This window comes from Microtus oregoni, unplaced genomic scaffold (assembly GCF_018167655.1).
Source record: "Microtus oregoni isolate MIOR12 unplaced genomic scaffold, Mior012 000011F_ref0000422, whole genome shotgun sequence".
NCBI classification, from domain to species: Eukaryota; Metazoa; Chordata; class Mammalia; order Rodentia; family Cricetidae; genus Microtus; species Microtus oregoni.
Genome location: NW_024543070.1, coordinates 16,271,547 through 16,298,702, shown reverse-complemented (window position 1 = coordinate 16,298,702; position 27,156 = coordinate 16,271,547). Strand labels below are relative to the sequence as shown.

At 49.7% G+C, this 27,156-nt stretch overlaps 1 protein-coding gene across 2 annotated transcripts; it reads right to left on the bottom strand.

The window, feature by feature from the left end:
- Nucleotides 1-912: 912 nt before the first annotated feature.
- Nucleotides 913-27,156, bottom strand: Arap3 (ArfGAP with RhoGAP domain, ankyrin repeat and PH domain 3). 2 transcript variants are annotated; one of them, XM_041660051.1, is made up of 33 exons: nucleotides 27,123-27,156; nucleotides 24,888-25,422; nucleotides 24,721-24,782; nucleotides 24,512-24,623; nucleotides 19,750-19,953; nucleotides 19,545-19,614; nucleotides 19,182-19,302; nucleotides 18,901-19,085; nucleotides 18,711-18,817; nucleotides 18,047-18,246; nucleotides 17,849-17,934; nucleotides 17,531-17,713; nucleotides 17,242-17,377; nucleotides 16,512-16,628; nucleotides 15,950-16,097; nucleotides 15,752-15,854; nucleotides 13,695-13,914; nucleotides 13,011-13,074; nucleotides 12,637-12,800; nucleotides 9,679-9,891; nucleotides 8,948-9,053; nucleotides 8,112-8,259; nucleotides 7,759-7,827; nucleotides 6,600-6,674; nucleotides 6,401-6,515; nucleotides 4,231-4,359; nucleotides 4,017-4,150; nucleotides 3,699-3,781; nucleotides 3,571-3,606; nucleotides 2,867-2,930; nucleotides 2,619-2,756; nucleotides 2,362-2,400; nucleotides 913-1,921 (listed from the first exon to the last, which is right to left on the bottom strand). In XM_041660051.1, the coding sequence occupies exons 2-33, from the start codon at nucleotides 25,403-25,405 to the stop codon at nucleotides 1,439-1,441; spliced, it is 4,632 nt and encodes a 1,543-aa protein (XP_041515985.1). In that variant the 5' UTR covers nucleotides 25,406-25,422; nucleotides 27,123-27,156; the 3' UTR covers nucleotides 913-1,438. The 2 variants fall into 2 exon arrangements, with proteins under 2 accessions (XP_041515985.1, XP_041515984.1); XM_041660050.1 differs by lacking the exon at nucleotides 27,123-27,156 and having other exon boundaries at nucleotides 19,750-19,944; nucleotides 24,888-25,345.

Below are 27,156 nucleotides of genomic sequence, written 5' to 3'. Positions count from 1 at the left end.
CTGTGAGCCACCACGTGGTTGCTGGGAATTGAACTCAGGACCTCTGAAGGAGCAGTCAGTGCTCTTAACCTCTGAGCCATCTCTCCAGTCCTTAAATTTTATTTTTCAAGACAGGGTTTCTCTGTAGCTTTGGAACCTGTCCTGGAACTAGCTCTTGTAGTCCAGGCTGGCCTCGAACTCACAGAGATCCACCTGCCTCTGCCTCTTGAATGTTTTTTGAGACAGAATGTAGCCTTGTAGCCTTGAGTCCTGGAACTTACTCTGTAGACCAGGTTGGCTTTGAACTCAGTGACCCACTTGCCTCTGCTCCCAAGTACTGGGACCAACGGTTTGTGTCACCATGCTCGCCTTTCCCTATCTAGTCTCTCCTGCTACCCAGCCTCTGCTCCAGCTGCTGCCATCCGCCCACCAGGCCAAGGCCTCTCCTGCTGCACTGCACATGACGCCTGCTCCTGCTGCCTGCTCTTCGCGCTCCCCTTATCCAGTTCCTTGCCTCTGTTTCTGCTCCTAGAGCTTTCATTCATTCCCACTCACCCAGTGTAAAGGTCCCATCCACATCACTCAAGTTCTCACTTAGATTCTTTGAAATGCCAAACTCACCTGTGTGTATTTTCTTTTTTTATTTTGGGTTTTTAAGACAGAGTTTCTCTGTAGCTTTGGAGCCTGTCATGGAACTTGCTCTGTAGGAGCTCACAGAGATCCACCTGCCTCTGCCTCTAGTGCTAGGATTCAAGGCGTGTGCCACCACCGCCCAGCCTGTGTGTATTTTGTTTCCTTTCTTCAGGCTCCACGTAAGAGCAAGAACCCCGTTTGTTCTGTTTATATTGTATTTGGCACCAATTAAATACTCAGTACTTATTTGTTGAATGAATGAATGAATGTAGATGAAAAATGACCTTCTTGGTTCCAAAGTTTATTAATAGAGACCCATTCTTTTTTGGTTCCCCTTTGCCCCAGCTCCCAACTTCAATCAGTCACCCCACTCTAGGGCCTAAGGGTTTCCAGTACATGGAAAGTGAATAAGATAGATTTGGACCTCATGCATATCTCTAGCTTCCAAATGTATGCTTTTCTTTAATGCAGTACAACAGTCCTTATTCACCACACCTCTCACTGAAGCACTGTATCAAATATATAAAACAGGAGCTGCTCTTATTAAGGGAAAGTATTAGGGCTTATTGCTCAGAAGCATAATTTGCTGTTTGCTCCTCTTTTATTTTAGTGACTTCATAGTACAAATAAAGGGGCTGAGCCCAGAAAGGGGCCATGATCATCCTTGAGACACAGTCTCAGGTCTCAGTCCAGTGCTCCTTCCATGGTACCATACTGGATTCCAGAGTCATCCATCAAGGGCAGAAGAAGCCCCCCGTGGTGTCTGCCATGGTGAGCGCCTGACTCCTCCTCTGGTTACCTACCTCCTCAGCTGCTGGCCCTAGGGTCATGTGAGGGGCTGGCTGGAGGGTGGGTTGGTAGTGCAGGGAGTTTGGGTGGGTAAACTGGGTGCCTGTGTTGGAAGGCTAGTCAGGCTGGGGGTTTGGGGACTGATGGGCTGAGAAGGACTTTCTGGACATGTAGCAGGCTCTCCCTTCCTCAGGATGAGGTTGTTGAGCTCCTGCAGCAGCTGTTCCTCCAGGGATCCCCGTGCCTGAGGACTGCTCTTTGAATGGGGGCCTGGAGAAGAGTCAGGTATCCTCTCCTCCTGGCCCAACATGTTTGCTTTGGAGAGGGGGGTTTGATCAAAGGACCTGTGGCTGGCAAGGGGCGACTCTGCCTTGGCTGTCCACTCCCATGTGGAAGAGAAGGCGGTCGTGTCCTTGGTAAGCTCAGGGAAGGCCCCGACCTCCTCATATACTGGCTCTTCATACACAGGCTCCTCCAGCTCATCTTGTTCCTCCACAGATCCCTGGGGTGACTTCATTGGCTGTATGGGAATGGGACAGCCGAGGATGGGCACAGTGTTAGAGTTACGGTATTATTAATCCTTGATCAAGTTCTTCCTTAAGTCAGACACTACAAAATACTTGACATATATGATGTCACAACAACCCCATGCAAGTGGGTCAAACTGCAAGACAGTGACATGCAGAGGGGTTAAGTTGCCCTGAATCACATAGTAAGGAAACAGTAGTTGGTGAGGCTTCAATCCAGATCTATCTGGCTCCAGAATGCATTTGCTTAAACCCTCTTTCTTTTGTTTCTCAGATTTGTAGTTACTTTCTCCTTCCCTCATTGTATCACCCCTCACTGTCTTCCTCTGTTACTGACAGCCTACCTCAGAACAGACACATAGTGCACCAGGGCGTAGGCAGCGTGGAACACACACAGGAATAGACACAAAGCCAGAGCAAGCACAATACTCACAAAGAACATGGATAAGGTCCTCCGGTTGTGTAGCCGCCGCTGGACATAGGTGGAGTGGGGAAGAGGGGAGGGAGAGACAGAGACAAAGTAAGACAACAGGAGACGGAGGCAGGAAGTGAGGGCACAAAGAATGTGGACAAGAGGGTGGTGGCGAGTGGGTGGGCATCTGGCACGCAGGCACGCTGTCTCCTCCTGCAGCATGACAAAGGTAATGGCAGGGATCAGCTGTTTAGGACATGCTGGGGGTAGGGGCTCACCAGGGTCTGGTTGGCAGAGAGAAGAGTGGCTCCACTGTCATCTCCTCGGATGGGCAGCAAGGGCATAGTGCCAAACTTCTGACGAGCAAGGTCAGAGGAGGAACGACGACGTAAAACCACCGACTGCTGGTCATCGTGCTGAGGAGACAGTGAGATGTTGGCACTAGTGGACCTGGGAGGCACTAGGGGGTATGGCTGGTCCCCAAAGGTACCAGAAGCCCAGCCTTCAGTCTCTTCCTTCTCCTCACCTGAGCTTTAAGAATGCTTGTGGTCCAGTCCCACATCTCGTCCTCATCAGTGCAGGACAGACAGCTGTGGATGAACAGAGGGAATCAGGAAGCAGAAAGAGTCCTAGCACTAAGCATGAAGGAATGGAGAAGGGGACAGTAGAGGAAAGAGGACAGGGCAGGGCTGGGGAGAGATCTCAGTTCGTATGACGTGTTTGTCATGCAAGTATAGGGACTAGATTTGGATTCCCAGCACCATGTCAAAAAGGAGCAGTTAGAGAGAGGGCTCAGTGGTTAAGAGCTCCTGTTGCTCCTCCAGAGGACCTGGGTTCAACTCGAAGCGCCCGTGTGGTGGCTCATAACCACCTGTAACCCTAGTTTCAGGGGTCTGACCTCTGGGGACCCCAGACATGCACATGGTACACAGATATAAATTCAGGCAAAATGACTCATACACATAAATCTTCTTGATTAAAAAGAAAAGAAAAGCTGGTGCTGGGATGGTGGCTAGTGCCTATCATCCCAGAGCTGGGGAGGTGGAGACAGGCAGCTCTCTGAGGCCCCCAGCCTAGCCTAACCGGCAAGCCCCAGGTCCTCGTGAATGACACCTGAAGTTTACCTCTGATCTCCGCACACATGAACACATACACGCAGGCACACGCATGCACACGGACGGGAAGCAGGGCGGAGCCAGAGAAGAAGCAAGCAAGTTAGGAGGTACTCACAGGTGTACCTTATCCAGTATCAAAGTGAAGCCCCACCTGAAAGGCAAAGGGACCAGTGAAAGAATAACCAAAAGGCAGGGAGATAATGGCAGGAAAGCTCTAAGTCAGGGCTAGGGAGGAACACTCACGGTGTTGGAGGTTTTAACTTTTTGCGGATTCCCAGGTAGACCTTGGCACCTTCCAGAGACCACTCCCGTTCTGGTTTAGAGCTCTGAGAACATGAACAGAGGCGTTAAGATCGAGAGGTACAAGAAACACGGTGGTTAGGAAAATCAATAAGCCATGGGTGCAGTGGAACATGCGATCGTGGAGTCAGAAAGGGCAACATTAGGGAAGCAATGAGATTGGCGAGGATATGAGCTATGGAGCCAGGGGCTGGTACCGTTACAGCCCCTGCTGCCTGACCGGCCACCCAACATTGCAGCCCTCTCGCCCTGCGGTGTCACCTTCTTCTCCTTGAGCAGCAGCAGGCAGCGGCCACGCAATAAAAAGAATCTCTCCTGGAAGCGGCTTCCCAGCAAGCGAGGTGGCTCCTCACGACACCGAAGCAGGCCCACCCGTGGGCTCTCCCGCCGGACTCCTGGGCACAGAAGAGCAATGCCGGGTGGAGGCTACTGGGAGAGAGGTCTGAGGAGTGCTGGGCTGGGGGAGGAGGCTCACCTGTGAAAAGGCAGCCAGCGTGTGCCATGGAGACTTTTCTCAGGAGCAGAGAGGCTGAGCAGGGCTCTGGAAGCTGGCACCATTGCAGGGCCTGCTCTAGGACCTTTTCTTTGGGGTGCAGTGGCCTCTCTGAAGGGAAATGTTGACCGAGGCAGGTAGTAATCAGAAAAGCTAACCAAAGACTGGAGCCCCCACCTCATCTCCTCATCCACCTATCTAATCACAGACATTTATTTTAACCCTGATGCTATGCCAGGTGTGCTGTCCCTGGGATACAGCGGGGAGATCGCTACATATGGCCCGCTTTCTTGAAGCTACAGCCTAATGAAGGAGCCAACAGTAAATGGGTAATCGAGCAAAATAGAGACCAGCAATAATTTAAAAAAAAAAGGATCTATTTTTAATTTGTGTGTGTGTGTTGTGTGTGTGTGTGTGTGTGTGTGTGTGTGTGTGTTTTCCTGGAAGCTAGAGTTACAGGCAGTTGTAAGCTACCCAGTGTAGGTACTTGGAACAAACTTCTGGTCCTCTGTGGCACTTTCAATCACTGAACCATTTCTCCAGCCCCCAATAATCACTTTTAAATAAACAATATTTAAGAGACACACAGAGAACAAAGGGACAAAGGGAAAAAAGCGGGTGAGCAGTGAGGTAGGCTAGGCAGGCAAGGCCTGTTAGAAGTTGCATTTGTAGACAAGGCTCACCAACCTATTAAAAGATTAAGCAAAGTAAACTACATAAGATCATGGATGATATTTTTCATTTATTTGTTTGATTTGGGTTTGGGACGTTTCTTTGCTTTGAAATAATGCCTCACTATGTAGCCCTGTCTGGCCTGGAAGCCAGAACAGACTGTCCTCCACATGTCCCTGCCTCCCTACTGCTAGGGTTACAGGTGTGCACCACCACAGCTTCAGGTCAGATCTTATAGGAGCAAACATAAGAACAAATGCCATGTGTCAAGAAAGTCTTCTTGGAGGAACTAAACAGTCAGTGTGGCCTGAATAGGGATACACGGGACTCGGTGGTGCACGCCTGCCTTCCATCCTTAAACACCTATGTGCAGTCCTCAGCATGGAGAGAGGGTACCATGCTCTGGCAAAGAGATAGAGGAGATAGAGGATGGCTGATGTGGGATGGTCTCTTAGAAATAACCAGCAGCCATGCATTCAAGGGTTCGCAGGCCATAAGGACTTTGAGTTTTATCACAAATTCATTAGGAACCCATCAGAAGGTTTTAACCATAGGAATCGTGTGATCTGGTTTATACTTGAAATGTTCATTTGACTACTCTTCAGAGTAGTAGAGAGTAGTAGAGAGGCAAAAGCAGAACATTTTCCAGCCCTCTCCAGTCTAGAGCCATGCAGTTCAGTGGTTCCTATTGGGAGACAGACAGATAATGGTGACTCTGACTAGGGAGGTGGAAACAATAGAGATGGAGAAAAATGAATGCAATCAGCAGGACTAATTAATTGCTGCATTGAGTATGAAGATGAAGAGGGGTGGGCATAGAACTCTTAGACTTCTGGACCTGAGAGCTGAGTGAACTGTGGTACTATTTGCTGAAAAAGAAAAGCCAGAGAACAGTTTGGGCTTTATATTGAGGAGGGGCCTAGCAAGGGAGGAAATGACAGTACTGAAATGCCTGTGGGAATGGCAGTGTCACTAAGCAACTGCATATGTAAGTCTATAGTACAGAGGAGAGATCTGAACCGGAGATAAAAATGTGGGCTGTCAGCCAGGCATGCTAGGGTATACCTGTCATCCCAGCACTTGGTAGAAAGAAGCAGGAGAATTTCCATAAGATCAGGGCCAACTTCATCTACATAGTGAGTTTCCAGCTCACTGAAATTAATTTGAGTGTCAGTTAATGGTATTTAAAGCCATGGGGAAGAATGTAAGTAGAAAAGAAAAAAAAAAAAGGCCCAGTATTGACTTCTGGCTCTTCTAACACTTCAATCAGGGCAAACAAGGAAAAGGAGCCTCCTTTGAGATAGAGGGGAAACCTTTGCTGAAGCTAAGAGAAGACTGAGAAAAAGAATCCATCCACTACGGGAGCACCTTCTCATGTGGATGAGTTGACTTAGTAAAATGGCCATGACATCTGGCAACAGGGAAGTAACTGATGACCTTGGTCATGTGTCCACACACACAAATGTGTGATCGTGCTCACCGAGCTCTCCGTGCTCAAGAATTTCAAATGTCACCCACAAGTCTGTCCCTGATGTTGTCCCTCGCATCTCCAGCACCTGGTTAGTCAGTTCCTCAGCAGTCAGTGTTGGGGACACCTAACATACCCACAAAAGAAACCATGTTGATTAGACCATTGCGCCCGCCCTTCTCCCCTTCCCCTCCAGTCCCTAAAGACTGACCTTTAGGGTGACACAATTGTCCGGGAGCTGCTGTTCTATATAAACTTCCATGATGAGATCTCCAGCCTGGGACAACTGAGGGGAGATAGAGGAGGACACAGAGGTCACAAAAATACAGGATGGAAGAATGCTTCCTTTGTAGCTCCTCCAACAAAGGTCTCCTTCCAGCCCTCACTCCCAGCATGCCTTGGGCCTTGACTTGAGCTCCAGACCTGGGAGACTGTGGGTTTGGCCTCATGTGGTGCCACCTCAGACAGTGAGATGCAATGGCTTCAAGAAGAGGTTTGCAGTCAAGACTGCTTATGTCCCTTCTCTGCCACTCACCCACTATGACCTCGAAGAAGTGACTCAAGAGCCTCAATTCTTTATTTGAAAAAAAAAAAAAATGAGACTACCTACTTAATGGAGTTTGTGGTGCTAACATGAGATTAGAGATTTCTGGAACATAGGATGTCCTCAACAGTACTTGTTATTGTATTTTAAACAATATTCTTCCTGCCCCACCCCATATCCCCCAAGGACTCATGCTGGCCTTGAACTCCGAGACCTGTTTCACGTAGATCCAGCCTGACACTGCTAGTTAAGTAGCTGAGGATAACCTTAAACTTTTGATCTTCCTGCTTCTACCTTCTAAGTGCTGGGATTGCAACCATGTGCCACCACCACGCTTGGTTTTGTGTGTGGATCCAATTGAGGGATTCATGCATGCTAGGCAAGTATATAATCTGAGCTGCATTCCCTTCCCTGACCTGCAGAGGTCTCTGTGGCTGAACTCTTGATCCTCCTACCTCCACAACCCAAGTGCTAGGATTACAGGCATGGGCTACTAAACTTGGCTTTCCTGAGATCTCCTGCACTTAGAAGTAGGGTGCTGGGGATGTATTTCAGTGAGAGACTGCTTGCCTAGGCTCTGTGAGGCCCTTGTTTTAGTACTCAGTACCACAGAGAAAGTGAAATACTGAAGAATCCTCACGGTAGAATAGAAGACCAAATACACTACCCAAAGCAGTTCGTTCTGGGGATTCCCCATCTACCAAAGAGCCAAGAGTCAAGGTGCAGGAAGACAGGGTGAAAGGAAGCTTTGCAGGCAGAAGGCTCGGTTCCTGTGGTGGTGTCGTCCTTCCTGCCCCACTGAGCAGTCTAAGGCAGGGCAAGTTACCTGCACATCCTTCCAGGTGGTGATGAGACTGACCTCCAAGTCGATCTGAGCTGCCTGGTCAGAGTCAATCTGCAAAAGGGCCAAAAGTTATTTCCGGGGCTGCTAGGAAAGGAGGGAAGCGGGGCACACATCAAGGTCAAAGAGGAACTGGAGAAGAAGGTCAGAGGCCTGAAGAGCCAGGAATCAATGATGAGAGGACGTTGGGGGTTGAAGTAGTGGAAGAAGAAAGCCCAGGACTCTGGGAGGGAGGTGCTAATCCAGGGGTAGGTGAGGGCTTTTGGGATGAGGGTCCAGACGCTGAGTCCACAGGGGTGAGGTGGAGGGGTTGTACGGCAGGGTTAGGAAAGCCTTACGTCAAAGACAGAGATGTAGCCGTCGATGAGCTCCTGCAGTACCCGCACCTCATGCTCCCCCCGCCCATCCGTCTGGAACACACTAGGTGCAAACAGGAGGGCCAGGTTTCGCGTGCACATCTGGTTTAGAGCCGCACACTTCTGCACCCTGCAGAGAGAGAGAGAGAAAGAGAGAGAGAGAGAGAGAGAGAGAGAGAAAGAGAGAGAGAGAGAGAGAGAATGAGAATATCTGGGTCCTGAGTCCAGTCCATGCTCACTTCACCAACACATTAGTTAATTGGGCAGGCACTTACTACCCCTCTACTGTATGCTAGGGTCTAGGCTAAGTCAGTGAACAAGACAGCATTGACCTCAAGGAGCTTTGACTATCTCAGGAACCTAGTTAAGGTACAGGTGGTCATTACTAGAGCAAGTATCAGTTTTTATGTAAAGGGCGAGAATAAACATTTCAGGCCTTAAGACCATATACTCTCTGTTGTAACTTCTCAGCTCAGCTGCCACCTTGCTTCCCACCATGATGATAATGGACTAAACCTCTGAAACTGCAAGCAAGCCACCACAATTAAGTGTTTTCCTTTATAAGAGTTGCTGCGGTCATGGTGCCTTTTCACAGCCATAGAAACCCTGACTTAGACACCAACCTAAAGTCACATTGCTAGAATGGAAGACCTGATTAAAACCTAAGTCTCTATAGTCCCTAAATCCATTCTCTGAACCTTGAGCTGTCACCCTCACGTAACAGCTATTCGTGAAATTGATGAATGAATGAGATTGTGGCATTGGTTTAAAGTGTGAAGGATCAGGAAAGGAAGTTGAGAAGGCCCGACCATACTGACCGATAGAGATGCCCAATGAGGGTAGCCAGTGTTCGGCGGTTGACTCGAGGCAGGCAGCCAATCACTTCCTTGTATTTCTCCAGGCGCTGATTCTTCTGAGGAAGCTCTAGGGATAGAGAAGAGGAGAGCTGGAGAGGAACCAGGAAGAGAATGGAGGCTGAGAGCAGAGACGTTCTGAGAAACAAACCCAGCATGGATCTCTCTCTCTCTCTCTCTGCCTCCTTCACTGTGACATTTTCTGTCAACTTGACACAAAGCTAGAGTCACCAGGGAGGAGTGAGCCTCGGCTGACAAGTTGTCTCCATCAGACTGGCCTGTGGGCATGTCTGTGGGAGAATTTTCTTGATTAATGATTGATGCAGGAGGGCCAAGTGCACTGCACTATGGGTAGTGCCATCCATGGACAGGTGTAAGAAAAAAGGCTGAGCAAGCCATCGGGAGCAAGCCAGTAAGCAGTTTTCTGCCGTGATTCCCGCTTGACTTTCTGCCCTAGCTTTTCTCAGAGATGGATCGTGATGTGGAAATGTTAAGACAAATAAATCCTTTCCTCCCCATGTTGCTTTTCATCGTGAGGTTCATCACATTAGTAGAAAGCATACTAGGACTTGCCCCAAGCCAAGATCAGCCAGGGTGGGGAATGTTGAGGAGGGGGCTCATGCACCAGTTCCACACGAGAGCTTTGTGGATGCTGACAGAAGAAAATGGAGATCCTAGTGGAGTCTCAGAAGTACCTGCAGCCTCCCTCCAACGAGGTAGCAACCTAGCACAGGTCACGGGGTCATCAAGCTCTCGAAAGAAGCGTTTGAGCGTGTCAGTAACGTCTTCTACAAAGTGTTCCCGTGGTCTGAGCTTCACTGACCGGGCATCCCGCCTAAATTCAGCCAAGAGTTTCAGGCTGCGGGCCCGAGCACCCCCTTTCCGATAGACACCTTCCAGCCGAAGCCCTGAAAACAACCAATAGCCCCTGTTCAATATTGTGTGAAGACAGATATTGAAGAACACCACCCACCCAGCAGCCCCTTGATGATCATCAACCCCATGCTATGTGGCTGCTTGGTCTCAGCTACTTGCTAGACCAGTCTTGGTTCTCAACTCCCTGCTGGAAAGTCCTTTCTTTCTTTTTTTTTTTAAATATTTATTTATTTATTATGTATACAATATTCTGTCTGTGTGTATGCCTACAGGCCAGAAGAGGGCACCAGACCTCATTACAGATGGTTGTGAGCCACCATGTGGTTGCCGGGAATTGAACTCAGGACCTTTGGAAGAGCGGGCAATGCTCTTAACCGCTGAGCCATCTCTCCAGCCCCCGAAAGTCCTTTCTTGACCTCACCGGCATGCATGGCATAACCATCAGGCTGTAGCTCCCACTTTTATTTTTATGAAATATTCTCTGAAATCACAATATGGTTGACTGCATTGTCCACATCCTCTAAAACTGCTCATTCACCTGATCAACAAAATTTATCTGTAACCCTAACATCAGTAAGTCATTGTTTAGTATCCATGGGGGATTGTATTCAGCAGTCCTCCCATCAATGACCAACTCTATGGATGCTTAAGTTTCTTATATGAAGTGGTGCATTTGCACGTAACTATAGTGATATTTCATTTGTGATTAAACGTGTGTTCCACCACTGCCTGGTCAGTAAGGTTGACCAGTCAGTGTGACTGTTTTATTCTCTGATCTTCAGGCAAGCTTTATTTATTAAAATACAAATGAAATATCACTACACATAACCCTATGTAAATCATCTCTGGATTGCTTATAATACCTAATATGATGTAAAGAATGACCAATATATATAGTCACTACAACTGTTTTCAAATTTTCTGTGTTTAGTTGGCTGAGTATACAGATATAGAAACTGTGGCTACAGAGAGCCTGTGCACTTCTGGTTAACTTGTAACATAGACAGAGTAAAGAAAAAGTCAGCTCTTTCTCCCACACACATGCTCCTAGCTAAGGTCTCAGGTTATTAATAAATATCCTTTTTTTTCTTTTTGAGGAACTAGGGATGGAAACCAGGGCCTCACACATACAAGGCAAATACTCTGCCACTGAGCTGTGGCCCCAGCCACATCCCTTTTATGAAATATTTAGTCATATGTTCCTTTTCTTTCTGCTGGTGATTTTGCTGGTGAAAACGCCCTTTCAAGAGTATGTAGATTGTTGCATGAGGTAGTGTTGCATGAGGACCCTGTGATGTGGTTTACAGAGAACATTAAATAAGTTTCATTCAGGTCTGTTTGTGCTGATGTTGAGCTTGAACTGAGTGTCATTGAATCAACCATATATATTAAATAAACTGCCTTTACACAACAAAACATGCCAAACAAGTTTGTTTGTTTGTTGTTTTTGTTTGTTTTTTTGTGAACTGGTTGGTAAAAACCTTGTGACCAGAAGTTCCGAGAACTCTCATCCTGCCTCTCCCCTGGGAATGATATTCAGTATTCAAGTAATTAAGTGTTTGCAGTGGCTTTGTAGAACATAACTCCGGCAAATAACGAGAGCTGATGATGTTTGTTTTCTTAATACCCATCTTTCCCAGTAGCCTGTGAGCCTCGCAGGGCCTTCCCTGTTCCCCCAGCCTCCTCGCCGACAGCCCTGTGGTAGCACCTGAACCAACAGCTGCCAAATGAGTACTGCCATGCAGACCTTGGAGGGGAAGGTGTGTCCATCTCGGGCCTTCTCTTGAGGCCTCAGACTGAATACTAGGGAAGCTAAAAAGGGAGCGAGGAGCTGGTGAGTGTAAGATCACTGGATGAGGTTACCGCCAAAGTGGGGAGAATGTCATTAGCCACTATCTATCCACTGCCCATGACTGGTAAAATACAACTCTTTGTATGGTCATAAAGGTGTCTTTCTTTTTTCCTTCAATACTAGGATTAAACCCAGAGTTTCTGGGTTCTTATCCATGCCAGGATAAGAACCTTATCCATAATCAATACCTTCAGCCCTTTTTGTATTTTGAGATGAGCTCCCACTAAGTTGCTTATGCTGCCCTTGAACTTGTTTCATAGCCTAATGCCTTGAACTTGGACTCCTTCTACCTCAAATTACTGAATAGTTGTAGTAGGCCCAGTTGTTTCCTTTGTTTCCTTGGCTGGTTTTGATGCTGGGGATAGAACCCAGATTCTGTAACCACCTTGGTGTCCTAAGAATTTTTCTTTTTCAATATTCATCCTCCTAAAAAATGTTTATACAGGATGTAGATTCATTAGGCCAGACTCCACAAATACCAAGAATCCTGGACATTCTCTCTTCCATAGAGCTATTCTGTTCAGACCTTCGGGGATCTTGTCCTGCCCAGGTTAGCCCTTGCCTCATAGACGCCTCCTCTCAGTCCACCATCTCTCTGAATCCTCACATTTCTTGTGTCCCTCTCGCCCTCTGTACCAGTGTCACCTCTGAGCAGGGACAGCCTGCTGGGCCCTGTACTCTTGGTTTGACAAGCACCATCTCATTGTCACACTAGAATGGAAAATGGGGACCGATGGTTCCATTTAATAGATGAGGGAACTAAGGCTCAGAGAGTCACATGGCCAGCTGGCGTTGCGTTCCAGGTAACACACACACGCACGCATGCATACACACACACACACACACACACACACACACACACACACGCACACCGGCCTTCTCCAACCCCTCCCCACTGGCTCATTGTCAGTCGGCGCCCACTCACCATGCTGTGTGACGAAACTGATGCAAGCATCTACAATGATCGGGATGTCGCCCCGGCTCATCTGCTGCTCCTGCAGCCCTGTGCCACCCCCTCCAGCTGCACTCCCAATAGCTGTGTTCCACGCTGCAAAGTCTAGCCGGCCTTCCCCCTGCAAATACAGGGTCCTGAGACCCGAGAAACCTGAGTTAGAGCCTGCTCCAGAGATCAGACAGAAGTTGAGGAACACAAGGAGCCGACTTCCCAGAGCTACCAGCAGGGGGCAACCACACCAAGCCTAGATAGTTCCCTAAACAGGGGAAGCAACTTTGAGGAAGCAGGAAGGAAGGGGTGGGAGGAAGCTGGGTTCAAAGGATCACAGATAAGTAGAACATTACCTTCCTGTCTCTACCAGGACCAAGTGCTCCTTTTTGTCTGGAGTTTCAGCTGCAGAGACCACACCTAAAGAAGAATCCTTGAACATTATCATCATAGTGAAGACTCATAGGTATATAGGTGCCAGGTTAGCAGCCTTACAAACAATGCTCCACGGGTAAACTATATACTAGTACACCCATGTGATATACGAGTGCTCAGAGGTTAAATAATTTGCTAAAAGGGGCAAAGCTGAGTTAAGACTCAGGTCTGTTGTTCCCAGAGTCCTACTGCATTATTCTAGCATGTTCCTCTTCCAGAAGGCAACAGTGAAGACGTCTTACACACCTAGTCCCTCGTCCTGGTCCCCAACCAGCAAATAATATTTATTGAGTATTTACAAGTTGCTTCCTGCCAGGTTCTGTGATAAAAGTATTTAAGTATTTCCTTATTTGAACCTCATTCTAGTCCTTGGAGGAAGGTCTTACTGTTGTCCATTTTAAGATTAAAAATCCAAGGCATGGAAAAGTTGAGTAACTCCTCCGAGGACACAAGCTTGGGAATGGGGTCCAAAGCTAGGTAGTCTGACTTCAGACCCTAGATCTGTTATTACATTCTGTTCTTTCCCATAAGGATTCCAAATAAAAAAGGTTCCGTCTCGCTGTTGCCCATGGCCACCCTCTAGCCCTCTCCACACCCCTGCTCACTGATCTCCTGTAGACGCCGTAAATGCACCATATCCTCAGGGGCTGGGGGACCAGGGCCTGGCGCTGGACACAGGAAGAGGTGGTCACCACGAAGGAGGCCGAACCCTGACAGCCAGAGACCAGGAGCCGGGCCTGCGTGGGAGGGGGACCGTAGCGACAGGCGTCCCATCCGCAGCAACCCAGCACCCAGCAGCTGGTGACAGCTGAGCGGGGAGAACCACTGTGGAGGTAGAAGTGGACACGGGTGGGAAGGGAAAGAAGGGAAAAAGACAGGGGTCCAAGGGAGAGGAACAGACAGGGAAGAAATTCATTCAGTTTACTCCAGCATACGGGAGACCCTGTGTGGCTGTCTTCCCCCCCCCCCTTCTTTTTTTTCAGTTTTTGAGACAGTGTTCCTCTGCGTAACCCTGGCTGTCCTGCAACTTGCTCTGTAGACCAGGCTAGCCTGAACTCACAGAGATCCGCCTGCCTCTGCCTCCTGAGTGCTGGGATTAAAGGCGTGCGCCACCACCGCCCGGCCTGGTTTTGTTTTTTAAGAGCTCCAATCTGTCACTGATACTTTTCATCAAAAACAGTAAATATTAACTGCTAGAAAATTAAAATGAAGAAGCAAAGACGGGCTAGAGAGATGCTCAGTGGTTTATAACACTTGTTTACTCTTGCAGAAGACTGAGTTTCGATTCCTATCACCCACATGGTGGCTCACAGCCATCCTCAACTCCAGCTTCAGGGGATCTGATGCCCTATTCTGACCTCTGTGGGCACAGTGCATGCACACTGTATACATACATAATACAGGTCAAACATTCATACACACACACACACACGTACACACACACATACAGGCCACACATTCATATAATATACATATGTATATATAAACGTAAAAAATACTAAAAAAAAGAAAGAAAAAAGAACAAATTCTTAACTTGTATAATTAGATTCAACAAATAAAATCATTCTGACAAACTGTTATGAAAGATTCAAAATGCTTCCTCTCGAGCTCTGTGCATACCCTATCATGGATAGAACAAACAGTCAGGAGACCACAGCAGGGTAAACAGGGTGTCAGTTGCGGCAGAGATGATAGAGGGAGGCCAGAGGGATGGCTCCTGACCTCTGGACATGGGAGGTCGCTAATGACATTCAGGGGAGCAGCTTTGGAGAGTCTAGGCAGAGGAAGGCAGCCACAAGGGGTTAAGGAGGAACAGCGGGCTGCACACAGCTTTCTGAGAAGTTGTCAGGAGGAAAGGAAGGTACCAGGGTGAAAAGTTGAAGGTGAACAGAACTCGGGGAAAAAGCCGTTTTAGGATGGGAGCGATTGTCGTCATCATCAGCGTCACCACCACCGTTCTTTCAACGCCCACAGAGAGAGGGCTTACTGTGTGTGGGCTTCACATGTCACTTAACCCTCATCCCTAGGGGTGAACCTTTACACCCACCCTACAGACATGGAAGAGCTCCTGGGGCTAAGCTGTAGGACTCAAATCTCAGGGTGTCTGGCTCTGAGCCTAAACTTTTTACTTCCAGGAAAGGAGGCTCAAATACAGAGACCGACTTGTCGAGGTATGGAGAAAGTAAGATTCATGAAAGTACTTATAGCTGGCCATGATGGCGCGTGCCTAATATCCCACTGCTCAGGAGGCAGAAGCAGGAGGATTGCTTAAAGTCTAAGGCCAGTCCTACATAGCAAGACCCTGTTTCATTGAAGGGGGAAAAAAAAAGGAGCTTTTGCCTGTTGGAAAACGAGAGGGCAGGAAGATGGCAGCAAGAATAACAGGCTAAAATTCCTTGAATTTTAGTGCCCTGCCTCCTAGCTCTGTGACCTTAACCGGATGAATTCCTAACCTCTAAGACCTTTCATAAAATAGATCATCAAAAATACCTCTAAAGATTGTTATAAAAATTAAATGAGACATTGAGTGAGTACTTCTTAAAACATAGGGACTGGCACAGAATAAGTACTCAGCCAACTTTGCCTGTTGGAAGAGAATAGGGTGGGAGTGGGTGGGGATGGGGACACTGTGAGCTGCTGGAGAGGGGTCTTTTCTCCTCACCTTGCCCACTGCGGTGATCCAGGCCTCCAGACTGTCTGCTCCGTCTGTGGCAAAATGCTGGATTCTTCCCCCAGTGAGGATGAGTTCAAAGGAAAATGGAAACCTGAAGGATAGATGATGTCAGGAGGATAGCAGGGGGTAATGAGGGCACTGCCAGGTTGGGTACTGGTAAGAGCGGGATGGAGAGGGGAGTGTCACCTGTCAAGGTCACCTGGATCAGCAGGTGGGGGGCTTACACCCAGACATACAACATCCTGGGGCTGGAGAAGGCTGAGAGGTTCAGGGCTGCTCTCTGATGCAAACATTTCCAGGGCAGCTCCCAGCACACACCACAAGCGGGGCGGAGCTAAGTGGAAGAGAGATAGAGGAGCTGTCACCAGCCCCGTGTCACAGTCCCCGTTCCCACATACTTATTTTACGTCAAGCCTTCTTCCTATGGCTGATACTACGAAATCTTCACAGTCATTCTAGCAAGTGGGTTTGTATTTAAACATTGCCCTGCAGATGGGAAAACTGAGGCTTGCTGTCGCGCAGCATGCCTGAGTCACACAAGGAGGAGGGAACAGAGTGGACATTTGACCCAGATAGTCTGACGTCAGAGCAGAATCTCTTGACTGTCATCTAGTGCTGTGACCTGACCGACCTCTAGCATCCTAGTCCACTCCAGGGCACTTTCCTATCCCAGCTCTGTCTTTCTGTCTCTCTGCAACACATTAGCCCTAACCTGTCTCCTCCCATCCCCTGGCTCCAGCTTGCTCACCATCGCGGCCCCTGCGGAGGGGTGGGGCTCCAGCCTTGTTGCTGACGGGACCGCAGTATAGGAAGCCTCTGTAAGAAGCGGGCACTACCACTTCGTTGTATACTCCAGGGGAGGAGTCTGCCAGGGGAAGAAGGGATCAGGTGAGGACAATGCAGGGATGGCGGGACTTCCATTGGAAAATGCATCCAGTGGGACCAGACCATGGGACCCAGTTCCACCAACAGCATGAAGTGCAGCCCAGTGGGACTGAGTCCCTCACTACCCAGAGTGCCACAGGAGGAAAGGACAGAGACAGGCCTCTAGCCTAGTGTTCACCTACTTCTCTCCCCACCAGCCACCCAACCAGGCAGGCGGTTCTAGGTGGGCACACCAGAGCACGGCCATCTTTAAGTGTCCTGACATATCCAGTCTGATAAGTGGTAGCCAAAATCATTAAACCAGCTACTTATTCCAGCAATAAGAACGTCCCCAGGAAGCTGAGACCTGCCTGGCAGGTTGATGCTGTCAAGATGGTAAGGTACTAACACCTGGGCACATTCTGTTCTAGGCAGTGACCTCAGGGTCTTATCGCTCATCCCTTGACCTCGGGAAGTCTGAGAGCTTAGGAAACTGCCAAGCCTGCCATTGCGATAGATAGGAGAATGAGGTAATGGGCCCCTCCTGAAAGAAATGAGTCACAGGTTGGGTGTGGGAACTCCTAGGGAGATAGGGAGTTACTTGAGAGGATGACCTGATGGTAGAAGACTAAGCAAGCTGCCATTGAGGACTGAAGGGGACCAGGGCTCCTCTCCCTCCGTGGCTTCTACGCAGAGGAGCTGGGTCATGTTCTTTAGCAGGTTGGGTCCCACCATAGCTGCACAGAGTGCCTACAGGGAATGAAGGATCTCCGTCAGCCTCCTCCACAACCCAAGAGCTCCTCCAGTTTATCACCAAAAGCAGCCATTACCAACCACCCAGGTCTAGGCATTCCAATACAGACTGCACCCCATCCCCCATGAACACTGACCTGTCCCTCCTACCTGTAGAAGCTGGCTATGATCCGGATGCTGAGGATGGGGCTTCCGGAAGAGACCCAGCTTGTACTTGCGGGAGATAAACTCTCCCCGAGGGCCAGGGGCTGAATCTGGATGCAGCCCTTCACCTGGGGGTAGTGCCCCTGCCCAGAAGCTGTTGGCACGATCATTTCCCAGGACAATGAACAACTGCAGAATGACATGAGGCCAAGATGAGTGACCAGAACTCAAAAGTCTCCTGACAGCCTCATCCCCAAGCTGGACCCCAAGTCTGCTTTTGGATGCTCCCTCTCCATTCCCCACCGCTTCCCTCAGACCCCTCACCTGCACTATCTCATTGCTCCAGACACTCGTGTCCAGCTTCAGGCTCTGCACCTTGGAGATCCCAGAGCCCAGGGCCCGGTGCTGGCCTGAAAGTATGGGAAAGCCGTGTGTCAGAGTGCTCTGAGTCCCGCCCAGCATCCCCCAGCCAGCAGTCCCTCTCCTCCCCCTCCCCGTTTGTGCCTCAGGTTCACCTCTCACCTGCACACTGCTTGCAGATGACCACCCCCAGGTTGACGGCAGCCCAATCCGGGCGGGAGGCCCCGCAGTCTGCACAATGTCGGTTTGCCCGGTTTGACCAGACCTTCTCAGCCACCTCGTAGTCAGACAGGGTCTCGGTTACTGCTTCTTGCAGAGCGGCCGCCCAGCTCTGTCGAGCCCCCCCAGACTCGGCTGTGAAGCTGAGGGGTGGACAGCCAGTCCATGGGCATGGACCTCCCGCCACATCCTATCCCAATGGCCATTCCTACAGGAGCTTCTAGAAGCCACTTCTGGGTCAGAACTATTATTCTTACTTAATTTCTGTCAGGGTCTCATCTATCCCAGGTTGGCCTCAAACTTTTTATATGATTGAAGATGACTCTGAGCCTCTGAACCTCTGGCTCTGAGGACTGGGATCAGAAGCATGTAGTACCATGCCTGATTTATGTCATGCTGGGGATTGAACTTGGGGTTCTGTGCATGCTAGACAAGCAACTGGAACAACTGAGCTATCCCATCTTCCTTTCCTGACATCCTGACCTTGTTCACTGAACTCGTCGTCTCTACCCATTGATAACCCCTGGAGGAGGCCTCCAGCCCTCTGCACCTTTGTGATCTCCCTTGAGAAGACCCTAGCCTCGCCTTCCACCAGTCTGGGCCCCACCTGAAGCAACGATGGGGTGTGAGCAGATCAAAGCTTCGACTCTTGGTCTCTCGGACACTGCAGCCTTGCAGTTGAATGAAGCAGATCCCAATGCCCAGAGAGAAGGCCTAGTGGGGTTAGGGGTGCACAACACTGTTAGAGTCCAGAACGGGCAAGCCAGGCTCATCAGCTCCTGCCCAGCTCTCTTTACCTGTTCACTCTTGTACAACGCCAACTCTCCAGGGATCAAGGCAGCAAACACCTTGGCCTTGTGTCCACGCAACTCCAACATGCCGGTGCGGAGGGGTCGTGGTGGGTGAGGGGGACGGGGGTGGCCCAGGAGGCGCTGTTCCTTCAGGCAGGATTGCAGGGTAGAGCACCATAAGTCACGTTGCGCTGGTGGGCCATGGGGACAGAGAAGCAGGTCAGTGGGATGTGTGTTAGTTAACCTAGCCTCCCTCCTGCCCTAACCCAGTGGGCTCGGACCCTCACCCTCACTCTCTGTGCGGAACACAAACACTCTCTGGCCGGTAATGACCTGGAATTTGTTGTCCTTGCTGCTTCGGGTCATCTCAATGGCAGTCAGAGGGATCACACCTTTGGGGAAGGGGTCCTACGGAGAAAGCCCAGGAATCCAGGGGGACAAGAACTGAGCTCCGTGCACCGAACTCATGAACTCAGCATTCAATGCACATGGTTACAGCTGCTGAGCCAGCTCCCTCAGATGCGGACAGTGAGCAGCTGAGCTCCCTCAGATGCTGACAGTGAGCAGCTGCAGCCTTAGGTTTCCCATCCTTCTAGTCAGCCTCCCTGTCTTTCCCTCTCCGGTATCCATGTAGCAACGCCAGCCCCTACCTTGTCACTGCCGAAGTACGTCAGACTCCTTCCATTGAACTGCACAAAACGTCTCTGGAACACATAATTTCTGAAGAAGGAAGAGGCCCAGATCACTTAGGTGTTTGGGAATGCGTGCTGTGGGCGATGACTCGGCCTAGAACCCGTCTGTACCCTACCTATCTCTAATCCCTTCTCCTCTCCCTTCCCTTCCAAGCAGCCCTACCCCTGAGGTGAGAGTTTGTCCAGCCAGCCGCTGAGCAGCGGCATGGGACGATCTGTGGTGGAGGAGAAGCTGGCATAGGGTGAAATGAGGTCATCACTGGTCTCTTCTGCATCATGGGTGGGTACTGAAAGGATGGTGTCCCCGGGTAGCTCGAGGCTGGCATAGCCAGCATCTTCCCGTGTCTCCAGATCCTGCCTGCTGAGCATTATGGGTACAAGAGGAACACAAGTCAAACTAGGTGCCCTTGACAATCTCTTGGTAAGTTCCCCACCCCTACCCATAAGCACCTATCGCATGTCTGGCAGGTGCGAGATCTACTTTGTAAAGAAATGGGGTAAAGAAACTAGCAACCCAAAGGGTTGTCATGAAGCTTCATCCTGAGTGTTTTTGGAGGTTTTACTGGGAAATGTCAGTCTCTCTCCTCTGGAAGTAGGAAAGATGTGCAAATGCCATCCTACCATGGTCCTTCATAGCTCATCAACATACACACACACACACACACACACACACACACACACAGAGCATATTACTATTGCTATTGTTTCTCCAAGATGTTCTTGCCTTTCTTCCCCCGACTTAGCTCCCAAAGATTCTCACTGGCATGAAGCAAATCGCCCAAATGGCCACCTGCTCTCATTCTTGTCCTCCCTCCCACAGTCCCTTCTCTCAGAGTCACCAGTGCTCTTTGAAAAATGCAAATGAGATCACTGCATTCCTCTACATGAAACTTCAATAATGCCCCATTCATAGTTAGGATAAACGCAGATTTCTATGCATGAGCTACATACAAGAACCTGCAAAATGAAGTCCCATGACTTCATCTTATTCCACCTTGCCCTTGCTTGCTATGTCCAGCCACACTCTCTCCATTCTCCAGGGTCTTTGCACATTTTGCCTAAAACGCATTTGCTATGCTTCTCTCATCCTCCAGGTCTTTGCCTATGGCATCTTCTTACAAAGGACAGATTTCTGTACTAATCCAATGGTTCTCAGCCTCGGCAGTACAAAACCTGGGAAACTTTAAACAAATATTAGTCCGTGTAAATTTTAATCTCTGGGAGTTAGGCTCGGACACCTGTAGTTTTAAACATTCCCAGGCTGTGGTACAACCAAGGTTGAGAACCACTACTCTACTCTGTTTGCTTCCTATTGCACTGAGAAACTGAAGCAATCAGACAAGAGTCCCACAGACTCACAGCGCCACGTCAATCCGATTTCACGCACATACTCTGCCTACCTCCTGTGACTGTAATAAACACCCGTCTAACGCCAGGCTCTCCCCCCATGCACTTGATTTCACAACTCTCACCTACACAAAGACATCACTGCGGATTTTCCCACCTTCCTCTCCACCAAATTGTCCTTATCCACTTACAGACACATACAACCTTCCATATAAAAACTGTTTGCTTCGGGGGGCTGGAGAGATGGCTCAGAGGTTAAGAGCACGGACTGCTCTTTCGGAGGTCCTGAGTTCAATTCCCAGCAACCACATGGTGGCTCACAACCACCTGTACTGAGATCTGGTGCCCTCTTCTGGTTTGCAGGCATACATGGAGGCTGAACACTGTGTACATAATAAATAAATCTTTAAAAAAAAAAAAAACTGTTTGCTTCACTCCACTCCTGCCATTAACGGTCATTCTATATCTTTGTTCTTTATAGAGAAGTGCAGCAATATAGTCTGTATTTTGTAATCCTTTCGATTTATTTTATTTTTCCTTTTCTTTCTTTTTTTTTTTTAAGTTTCTCTGTAAGTAGCCCTGGCTGTCCTGGAACTAACTCTGTAGACCAGGCTGGCCTCAAACTCAGAGATCTGCCTCCTAGTGCTGGAATTAAAGGTGTGCACGACCACCTACCGGTTTCCCTCTATTCTGTCTTAAATGCACTGATCGGGCTCTCACCCCTTCCACTCCTTGTCAGAGTCCCCAGTGACCTACATGATTCCAGAGGTCCATTCTCTGTCCAGACTTATTAAGCATCAACCCACTCAGCAGAAGGACACAGCTGACCTCTCCCTCTTCCTTACGTCCTTCCTTTGGCTTCGATGACATCATCTTCCTTCTCTGACTATTTAGTTGAGTCTATTTAATGACTGACTCTCTTCCCCAAACCTCTGGATGCAGGAAGACATTGAGGCTCTGGACTGGGTCTCTTCTCCCTCCACACTCCCTCTCAATGTCGACAGTTTCCATATTGAAATCTCTGGCTCAGATAGCCTACCCAAATGATAGGTAGATGTGGTAGCGGTTTTATTTGTCATTGGCTCCTGGATTTACTAAACACCTCACGTTTCATGTCTGAAGCAGAGTTCCAGGTCTGTCTCCCCCCTCTTGCTTGATGCAGTCTTCCTGTCTCAGACCACACTCCATGAACTCTCATGTGCTCAGAACAGCGTTATCCAATAGAAATCAACAAGGACTATATATGTAATTTAGCAACCTAAAGAAAAAAATATTGGCATTGGAAAGATGGTTCAGTTCAGTCAAGAGGACTGGCTGTTCTCACAGAAGACCCAGGTTTGATCCCCAGCACCCAAATGATGGCTCACAACTACCCATAAAACCAGTTTCAGGGAATCCAACACCCTTTTCTGGTCACTGAGAGCAATAGGCATGTAAGCAGTATACAAATATACATGCAGCCAAAACGCTCATACACATAAAATAATTTTTAAAATGTTTAAAAAATAGGTTTTTTTTTAGTAATCCCTATTTTATATAACCCATATATTATACATATATAATATATGTAGTATTTTAGTATGCAATTAATGTAAACATCACTAAGATGGGAGGCTGGAAAGATGGTTCAGTGGATAAAGTTCTTGGTACATGAACATGACAACATGAATTTAAATCCCCAGCACACATGAAAAGCCAGGCACCGTACTGAATTTCTGCAGCCCAGCAATGAGGAACAGAGGCGGGTGGGTCGCTAGCAATCAATTGCTGGCCAACCTAGCCTCTGAACTCCAGGTTCAGTGAGAGACCCATCTCAAAAAAAGAAAAAAAAAGGTAAAAAATACATAGACAGCTGATATCATCCTCTGGCCTCCACACACGGATGCACGTGCACGTGCACCTGTGCACACGTATATGTACACATATGTACACACCCCTCACACACTAAACAATTACTAAGATATTTCTTTATATATACGTTGCATTCATCTAGTGCACTTTTTTGGCAGTAAGTTCTGGCAGACATTTGACGTTCCCAGCTCTTCTTGGTGCAGACCAGCATGTTTCACAGGCTCGGCAATCACATGTGGTTAGTGGTTACCAAAGAGGACAGCAGAGGCTCACGATGAGGCCCCCATAGCTAATGCCTGGCTGCTATCTTCCTCTCACGCACCAACGCAGTGTGACACTTTACCCTCAAAATGCAGCCACTTCTCATCAACTCTGCTCCCACCACTGCACGCTGAGAGGGCTCGCCCAGATCACTGCCCCCAAGGAAACACTCTTAACAGCCTCCGCCACTTCTGCCGCCACGTCGTTCCCAGCAAAGCAAATAGAGCGTCCTGCCACGATCTAAGTCAGAACTCTCTGGTGGCTTCCCATGCCACTAAATGTAAGAGTGACCACCAGTGTAGGTCCTACCCCTGGGGCCCCTTTCCTTCTGCCATCTCCCCTTCTCAGTCACACCCACCTGACCCAGCCACACCACTGCCTTCCCACTGCACCAGCATCTCCCCAGGTTGTATTCCCACCATTCCCTCTGCCTTCAGAACTTTCCATAGCCAGTTCTTCAGTTCAGGTCCTTCAACTTTTTACTCAAATGTTATCCTCTATTCCCCTCTTCCCCCTCCCTTTCTCCTCCCTCTCCGTTGTATACCTGTGCCCCACCTCCGTGTGTGTGTGTGTGTGTGTGTGTGTGTGTGTGTGTGTAGACAGAGGACAGCATTTGAATACAATCCTCAGCACAGAGGATATTTTTTAATCGTCCAACAACTCAGTGAAAAGCTACAAACCTTTCTAACTCCCCGTCCCCCAGCTCTCTAAACCTCTTCTACTACATTGTATAAAAAACTAACATTTGCTAGGTGGTTGTGGTGCAAGCTTTCAATCCCAGCACTTAGGAGACAGAGACAGGTGGCCATCCAAGTTTGAGGCCAGCCTGGTCTGAGGGTGAGTCTTGAAATGCAAACACACAAAACCATTTATTAACTGTCTTCCTGTAAGAAGATGACTGAGCTCCTGGGAGCACTTATTGGTCTTCTAGGGAACCTGCGTTCAATTCCCAGTACACAGGGTGGCTCGGAGCTATCTATAACTCCAGTCTCAGGGGATCTAACACTCTTTTCTGGCCTCCAAGGGCACGAGACATGCACATACTACACAGATATATATGCAGTCAAAACACCCATACACATTAAATAAAAATACACCTTCACAAAGAAAGAGACTTTTTTGAAAAAGGGATTTCTGCATATACTGACTTCCCTAAGTGTCTTTATCTGGCATGTAGCAGTGTTCAGTGTTTGGTATTTGCTGAATGAAAGCAGTACTTTTGAATTTTAATTATGTATCATTTGCTTACATACTTCTTTTGTGGTCTGTCTGCCCCATTGCGTCACAAGCTGCCTGGGAGCAAAAATGAGTCAGTTGTATATGCCCTGCATCTTTAGTGCTTGCTTGCCACCAAGGGAATGCTCAATGCGCATTTGATGCGTAACTGGACACACGGCCACCACTGCTAACTCAACTGCTCCTTAAGCTTCCCTCATTCCCCCACCACTGTCCCTCTGAGAACTCACCTGTGTTCAGTCCTGTCCTGACAGACACCTCTGCCATCTCTCTTGTCAGGGGCTCCTGGGACCCCCACAGGCTGGACACCGTAGTACAGGCAACCAGGATCCATGATGTGCACTGCCAGGGTGAGGAGAGAGGCAGTGAAAGGGGAGAGGGAATCAGGTGAGTGTCCGAGATGCAGGTGGGCACAGTTCCTCTCTAGCAACCTGCCTACCTGTGCCTATTGTGGGCCTGAAGGCAGGGGTTGGGGCAGTGGCCTGGGAACTGTCTGGAGTCCTGGAAAGAAATTCTGTTGATTATTAAGGGGAAAGGACAGCCCTCATGCCCCGTTGATCTCTTCCTCTCCTCAGGATCAAATTCCCAGGTAGCAAGCCAACTCACTTGTCCTGAGCTGCCTGGGCCCCGCCTCTTAACTCCAGGCCGAAGTAGATGGCATTGGGCATCATCTCCATGGTTTTCGGGATGGAAGGCTGCTCAGAGGAGGAAGGATGGAGAGGGGAGGACCTCTGGCTGCGCCCTGAGTCCCTGGATACTTCTGGATCCCGGAGGGTTGGGCTCAGTCCAGGCCTCTGGGCAGTGGCAGGGCCACTGAGCCCAAACACTGTCCTGGGCTTGGGCACAGGCTTAGGGGGTTGGTCATCAGGGGCTGGGCTGGGAGATGGCTCCATGGTACTATCCTCCTGGCAATCCAGGGAACCCTCAGAGCCCGCCTGCAACAGGCGCAAGATGCGTTTCCGGTGTCCGGTAGCACTGATGCCCAAATGCCTCAGCTCCTCGTGGCCCAGGCGTTGGGCTGCACCAGCTGTAGCTAGGCCATGCCGCCGGAAAGTGTCTGCATACTGCTCCAGATGCACCGCAGCCAGCCACACAGCGATGTCCAGGTCCTGAGGGGCAGCCATGGGCTCTCAGGCCATTGCTGGGGGGAGGCGCAGGGTGAAGGGAGGGCTCAGGCTGAGATCCCCCCTCCCTACCACAAAGTCTGAGGCCTGGATGGGGAGTACCAGCCTCCAGTCTTCTTTCAAAGAGGAATGCCCAAAGGCTGTGATCTGGGGACAGAGCCATCCCAGGAGGTAAGAACAGACTAGACTGAGGCCCGTTCTCGCAGCAAGGGGTGCTGGTGTAGGTCCCCAAGTGTCTGCCTCTGAGCTCTGTTCCTGCTTTCTGTGCACTCAGCTGAGTAAGCACAGAACAAGATGCTGGAGTGTGCTACAGGGCAGGGCAGGGTGAGGAGGCTGAGAAGCAGAGGCCACTGAGCTGGCCAGATCCAGCTGCGGAGTAAGACAGGAGAGGGGCAGGCCACAGACGGAGAAGGAGAAATAGCCCCACTCACACTAGTTTCCAGAGCTGAGGTTCAGGGTGGACATCCTAATCCTGGTCATTCCCAGTTCCTCCTCCCCTTCCACCTATTGTTTCTCCTCAGACTTCCTTCCTGTCCCTCTAGCCTGGCCACCCCCACATCCTGCCTGCTGTGGTCAGGCTACCCAGAAGGCCCCTACTAATCCCAGTGTGTGGGGTCCTGGCCTGCGTAGAGGCCACCTAGGAAACAGAGATGGGTGGAGAACCTGGCTGTACAAATGAGTGACCAAAGGGGAGAGGCAGTCCTAGTCCTAGGTGTTCTTTGTTCCCCACGCATGTACATGCATGTACACATGCACACGCGCATGCGCGCACACACACAGAAAGAGGGAGAGACTCAGCTGTGGTGTGGAAACACACACACATAGACTCAGCAGTGTGAAAACACAACACAGAGACTCAGCTATATGAAGACACGCGCATACACAGACTCAGCAGTGTGAAAACACACACAGAGACACCCAAACTCTAACTCAGCAATGCGAACTCCCCTGCCCCCCATCCAAACCTTCCTTTTCTGAGCCTGCCTTTTCCCTACCCTAGCCCTGCCCCATTGGGCCAGCATACCCCTAATCCTGCTCCATAACCTGGATCCATCTCAAATTCATTTCTCCCCCGTCCTGTTCTTGTCCTGGCTCCACTTCCACTTCCATCTCTCAAAATTTACCTTTGTCCCTCTCCTCTGGATTTGCTATGTAGTATACAGCTTCTCAGGCTCCGATATTCTAACCAAGTCGTAAGTTCTATCTGTAGCTCTGGCCACTTCTGACCCTTGCCTGGCCTCTGATGTTTGCCTTTATTACCGCGGCTCCCATCCCTGATGCTCACCTACTGGGTTCTAGCCCAGGGCTCCCTTTCCATCTCAGGGCCAGTTCTGGCCTCTCTACGCTTAGCTTCCATTCCCAAGGCCCGGCTGGGGATTGCGGTGTTAAGCCTCGGACCCTGAGTCAGATTCCCCTCTCTTGGTGGGTGACTCAGTCTGGGCTCAAGGGCATTTAGCCACTGTCTGGGAGCCAGGAGGTGCTTGAGAGCTGGAGGCGGCAGGTGCGGGCGTGTCCCCGTGGGGCACAGCGGACTTTGAGGAAGGCAAAGAGGGAGGGGGGCAGAGGCCCCGCAACAAGGAGGGGCGGGTCGCAGCAGGGAGGAAGGAGAGGAGGAGAAGGGAGCCGACACTGAGGGGCCCTGGGAGCCCACAGAGTTCCCGGAGGAGGTGATGGGGTGGAGTCAGAGAAGCTGGGCCCGAGGGATCGGGGTCCTCACCTCGCTGTGGCCTCCGTCAGCTCCCGGGTGCCCG

Excerpts from the sequence above, each read along its gene's own strand:
- Arap3 (XM_041660051.1), bottom strand. The coding sequence starts at position 25,405 with ATGGCTGCCCCTCAGGACCTGGACATCGCTGTGTGGCTGGCTGCGGTG. Across the intron at positions 19,954-24,511 it reads CAGGACAGGACTGAACACAG|GCTCAGCAGGCAGGATCTGG; the intron begins GTGAGTTCTCAG and ends TGTACCCATAAT. Across the intron at positions 13,075-13,694 it reads ACGGCGTCTACAGGAGATCA|GTGTGGTCTCTGCAGCTGAA; the intron begins GTGAGCAGGGGT and ends ATTCTTCTTTAG.